Raw genomic sequence first — 6,133 nt, 5'->3', positions numbered from 1 at the left:
CTACGTACTATACTCTTATGAATATAAAAGAATCTAACGGTCGAAAATTTATGAGCATAAAAGGATCTATATTAAGAGTATAGTAGCTAGCCCGACTCTCTCTCTCTCTATATATATAATATAAATATGTGTGTGTGTGTGTTTGTCCTTTTGCTTCATGTCCAATGAATCACATATATTCTCTTAAAAAAGACTGATACATGAAGCAGTGCAAGTGGAGTTCAACCAACCAGACAAAGCGCCGAATTTAAAGCTCTTACCCATCCTTACTTTGTACCTACCTATTTTAAGTGCATGAATGAGACAATTAATTAAGCACTACACACATAATCTCTCTCTCTCTCTATTTTAAGTGCATGAATGAGACAATTAATTAAGCACTACACACATAATCTCTCTCTCTCTCTANTATATATATATATATACGTATATATATATATATATATATATATACATATAGAGAGAGAGAGTAAAGCTAAGAGTATTTCTAGAAGTAGATAAAGTTATTTATTTTTTGGTTATTTATGGAGATAGGACATTGAATTGAGGATTGACTCTGTTAAATAGGATCTGAGTTATTTGAACTTTGTTAACATCAGATTTCACGATTTTATAATACCGTTTGCCTAGTGTTCAAGCGGTGTCAAATTCATCTTATATTAACTATTAAAAATTGTCAATTTTTCAACCACTTGAAGACAAAGCAAATGGAATCGAAAGAATTGTAAAATTTGAAATTTAAAAAGTTCAAGGACCCTAAATTATGTTTAAAGTGTCATAGATTCAGATATCTTATTGCCAAATACATTATGGAAGTAAGCAACCTTGTTTCCTTCTTGAAGCATTCTATTGAATGAGAGTATTGTAAGATTACAATCCCTTTTGGATTGGAGACGTAACAATATTCACATATAATCTAATAAAGTAACTTACTTTTAGTTCACGCTATCTTGCCAGGACTACTGGGGAACATTAAAAAAAATCTTTCAAAATTATTGTGTTAGTTTTATTACGTATGTAATCTAGTAAGTAATGTAGGAAAACTGAAAGTACAAAATTACTCTAATAATATTACATGAGAAGAGGTGGGTATCTTGCATTACTGGTTGCAGATTATCCTAAGCCTCAATTATGAAAATTACAAAGTTATCCCTCTCACTCCCCCTCAAATCTCTTCTCATCTCTTCATTTTATTCATAAAAGAGTTCCATCCTTCTCTTTAGCTCATTCTAGGGTTTTAAGATACTCTAATTTCTCTCTCTCTCTATCTCTCTCACTCACCCTCTTTCTCCCTCTATTCCCTTCTCCTCTCTTATTTGCCTAGTCGAGCATTCCCACATTATATTATTGTACTAAACCAAACGGAGTTATACAATATTAGTACTAATCTAATTTATAGGAATCAAATTTCTAGTTATATTCAAATAACTAGAAATATTACATAGCACGAAAAAAACATGCCCTTAATAAGGGTGCATTTGGTTCAAGTTATATAATATTACAGAGTATTTCGATATATCTAGGTATCTTAGATTTCTAAAAAAGATTACTACTTATACTGCATTAGCGCGTTTGGTTTAATATAGTAATGAACTGCTGAATTGCAGTGGTTATAGCATTAATATGTTTGGTTCTATCTATAAAATTCAATAATTTAGAGAATAAAATATAGTCTATTCCAAAATTTTCCTTAACCATATTTTATAAACTTATTTTTTTACTGTTTACAAATAATATTTTTTTACTAAATTTTATTTTAAATAATTTAATTTTTTAAATTTTAAATTTGAACAAAAATATAAATTTAATATTTTAATTTAAAATATAAATACGAAATTTATAAATTTAAAATCCAAAATATAAATATAAATATAAATATAAATATAAATATAAATATAAAATTAAAAATCTAAATTTAAAATTCAGAAATTAAAATACAAATTTGAATTTTAAAATTTTAAATTTTAAATTTTAAATTTTAAATTTAAAATTTAAAATCTAAAATTTAAATTTTAAATTTTAAATTTTAAAGTTGACAATTCAAAATTTTAAATTTTAAAGTTGACAATTGAAAATTTTAAATTAATTTTTTTTAAAATGACATATTGAAAGGGTTTCGGGAGTTAGAGGAGTAAAATTGTCATTTACATAATATGTAGTATTACCGGTTTTCAGTAATGCAAGATACACGACTCCCCTCTCGTTAATATTTTTGGTGTAATCCTGCTCGATTTGTAATGTTACATTAACGACTAAATTACATAGCGGATGAACCAAACACAGTAATTCTGGTAGGATTGTTTGTAATCCTGTCAGGATAACTCGAACTAAATGCACCCTAAAAGTAAAATTAAAGGTCAAATTATTCTCTATTTTTATCCTCTCTATATGTTCACCATTCGCAAATCACTTGCACGCATTCGCTATATTGTGAGATATAAATCACATGCATGTATTTGATGTACGTACCCATCTCCTGTACTTTCGATGATGAGGCATTCGACTAAATGATCGGCTTCGTTAGATAGAGTTTACGCTATTAAAACTATTTAGAAACAAAATTTCATAATTTTTTTATATTATTTATTTATTTTGACAGCCGATATGTCACGTTTGTAAGTTCAACGATATAAAACAATTCAAATTTGATAAACTCTTAATAGAAAATTCTTTTTTTCATTAAGAATAAGACCAATGCTTTTGATTTGAAATTTAAATTTTTTATCATTATTTTTTTTGTGATTTTTATTTTGAACCGTTCGTTTTGAGACTACTTGTTCATTAGGCAAACGAAGCCAAAAAATTATAAAATTTGATTTCTAAATAGTTTTAATACTGTAGATCATGTTCAATGGAACCGATCGTTGAATCAGATGCCCCATAATCGAAAACAATTTAAATGGACGAAGACTTTAGTATTTTTAAAAGCGTAAAAGCCTAACTCTATACATATAGTATTTATTCTTTTGTACAACAGAAAAATCACCACCGTCCATTTCCACCAACTGAGATCATCATATCTCAGAGTTCTACTGATTACCATCCAACGGCTATTATTATATATATATTTGTGGTGTACGGAAGAATCTGGCATATATACATCAAGAATATAAATATTCCCACTCTTGCATGCATGCAAATTTTGTAAAATGGTTAAGTTACAATAATTAAGCCAATAAAATATATATATTTATTTATTTATTTATTTTATATATATATATATATATATATATATATATATAGTGAAGAATGAGTGGAAGAATAACGACCAAAAAAACACCAACTTTTGATTAATTCATTAATTAAGCACCATGAACATGCACAAATACATACATCAAATCAACAAATTGACTAAGAAACAACATCATTCCCTAGTCTCCCTTATCCTTGTCATCACATTTGCATGGCACTTCACAACTTCTCAAAAACGAAAAAAAGGGGTCAAGTCATAAACTTAGCATATCCGAAGTTTTACATGTTATCCAGAAGATCGATCTAATAGAACAATAGCTCTAGTCCTTAATAGTTTTGCTCACACATGCACTGATAGGAGAAGCAATGTACAGACCTCTTAGAACTGAGAGGGCTCAAAACTGACTTTGATATACGTACGATATATCTAACACAGAAGACCGATCATATAGGAAACAATTCAGAAATAATCATATCAGGAACAAACAAAACAATTATATATATAGATATAGATATAGATATATATGCAACTCTATGCTTTTCCCTCGCTGAATTGACACCGTCAAAGCAACAATCACCCTACCCCCCCCCCAAACGCCCCCCTCCCCCTCCCCCAAACACAGCTCTCATGGGTTGTAGCTAGTATCTTTGCCCCTCTGATCCCCGCGAGCGCGCGAGCTCGAAGAAGAAGAGGAGGAAGAGGTAGTAGAAGAAGAGAACGAGGTCGCGCTCCGCAGCTGCTGCGAGGAGAAGTCCAATATCTGCTGCGACGGCCCTGATATCGACATCGTCGACATTTGTGAAGTCGGCCCGGAGAAAGGAGCAGCAGTGCTGCTGCTGCTGCTGCTGCTGCTGCTTCCACTGGTGTATAAATGTGAAGCCACATTGCCTATGTCCTCATCACCACTTTGCAGGAGCTGAGCATATTGGATTAGGTCAGGGTAGGAGGAGGCCGCGGCGGCGGACACGGGCCCGACGGGGCGGCCCGGGAGGCCCGGGGTGACCAAGAACCCGAGCCCGGTCCGGCCCTGGACCCGCTCGGGGAAATTGAGCTTGGCCTTGGTCCCTTTGAACCGGAGGGCGGCTTCGTCGTACGCGATCGCCGCCTCCTCCGCCGTGTCGAAGGTCCCGAGCCACACCCGCGCCGCCTTCTTCGGGTCGCGGATCTCCGCCGCCCATTTCCCCCACGGCCTTTGCCTCACTCCTCTATAGTGCCTTCTCCTCACATCACCTTTGTTCATAAAATGATCACATATACTTTCAATCCATACAATACAAATATATATATATAAAAATAAATATACGCTAAAGACACATCATTTCTACGTTAGCATTAGTGTTTGATGCAGTAGTGCAATATTTGTTGCCTACACCATTTGAAACTCACAATGTTGTTCTTAGTTCAAGCTAACTACAATTGACATGAAATTTTACTCCTTTTTGTTCTAAAATATTAGATTTACATATATATTTTATTAAGATCCTTCTTCTTTGTTCTATTAATGTAAATATATAAAAGAGACATAAATTGTGGTGGTGTAGTCGAGATGTTATCATAGCTAGGCAAATTAACTTGTTACACATTTTTGTCTTCTTAGGCCTCTAACACTAAATTCACATATTTTTTGTAAGCTCAAGCCTCATTGGTCGGTTTAAAATCATCCTCCAACGCCAGTTTCTCTCTCGCTGCAGCAAAAAATTGAGGAATTATTATAAATTTTTACGAATATTTTTTAAAGAAAAACTCTCGACGCCTCATTGGTTTAAAAAAAAAAAAAAAAAAAAAAAATCAGAAACTTCAAGAAGCTCAGGTTAGCTTCATCCATTACTTTTCCAAAATTAAAAAACAAGCCCCTTCCACCAATCAAAAAATTAGGATTGAATCAAATATTTAGCTCATCGATTAACCCACCCAAATATTTAGCTCATCGATTAACCAACCACTTAATTTGAGTTAGTTAATTAAGTAATTAAGTTAATTAGTTAAGTTTAATAAATATCTATTTGGTGTAACTAGCTAGAAGGTGCTAGTGCCTTGTATACATACCCCTCTCTCTCTCTCTCTCTACTCTCTCTCTCTCTAGATGTATATATAAATATATATAGATATATATATATAATACCTTGGTCGAGGTGGGGGGGATGGGGCGAACCGGCCGGTCCGGGGGGGGAGGGGTCGGGGTGGACCGGGCCGGGGGAGCCGATGACGTGGGCGAGGGCGGAGACCATGGCGGAGGCGTCGTGGTCGGCACGTGCGGAGAAGCGGGACAGCACGTGCGAGTCCCCCTCGGCGCCCTCGGCTCCTCCTCCTCCGACTCCACCCTGGGCTATTATCTCCTCCTCCTCCGCCGCCGCCGCCGCCTCCGCCGCGGCGCCGGACATGGGCTCCGGAGGGAGAAGAAGGGGCCTCTTCCCATGCCTCCGATCCACCTTCGAGATTCGTGCGCCGAAGATCACATGTACGCGCGCGCGGGCACGCGCCGATCTCGACCGTCGATCCTAGAGAGAGAGAGAGAGAGAAATCTCTAGAGAGAGACAGAGAGAGAGAGATCGAGAGAGAGAGAGAGAGAGGAGGGGGATGGGGAGATGATAAGAACAGGGGAAAGAGAAAGGGGGAGTGAGAGGGGGTTTTATTGAGAGAGAGAGAGAGAGAGAGAGAGAGAGAGAGAGAGAGTCTACTTTTTGGATTATTACTATAGTTATTTAAAATATTGCTTTATTTACTAGATAAATGGGACCAAAATAGCATAATTTTATTTTCTATATATTTCAAATACTCTAATTTAAATCTAACAGAATCAATTGTTGATTCAAAAGTCCCAACATTCAAAACGACTAGAAAGCATAGATAACTTCGTGCTTCTATAAACATACCAGCCTCACTCTATAGCAAAAGCCCCTATATATATACAGCTTAATTACACTCTATTATATTGTGTGT

At 35.2% G+C, this 6,133-nt stretch overlaps 1 protein-coding gene across 1 annotated transcript; it reads right to left on the bottom strand.

The window, feature by feature from the left end:
- LOC109726197 (ethylene-responsive transcription factor ERF113-like) lies at positions 3,809 to 5,701 on the bottom strand. Its single transcript, XM_020255682.1, has 2 exons — positions 5,316 to 5,701; positions 3,809 to 4,423 (listed from the first exon to the last, which is right to left on the bottom strand). The coding sequence occupies exons 1-2, from the start codon at positions 5,572 to 5,574 to the stop codon at positions 3,819 to 3,821; spliced, it is 864 nt and encodes a 287-aa protein (XP_020111271.1). The 5' UTR covers positions 5,575 to 5,701; the 3' UTR covers positions 3,809 to 3,818.

Source organism: Ananas comosus, linkage group 21 (assembly GCF_001540865.1).
Source record: "Ananas comosus cultivar F153 linkage group 21, ASM154086v1, whole genome shotgun sequence".
In the NCBI taxonomy this organism is placed as follows: domain Eukaryota; kingdom Viridiplantae; phylum Streptophyta; class Magnoliopsida; order Poales; family Bromeliaceae; genus Ananas; species Ananas comosus.
The sequence above is the reverse complement of the archived record's forward strand: the minus strand, read 5'-3'. Positions and strand labels throughout refer to the sequence as shown.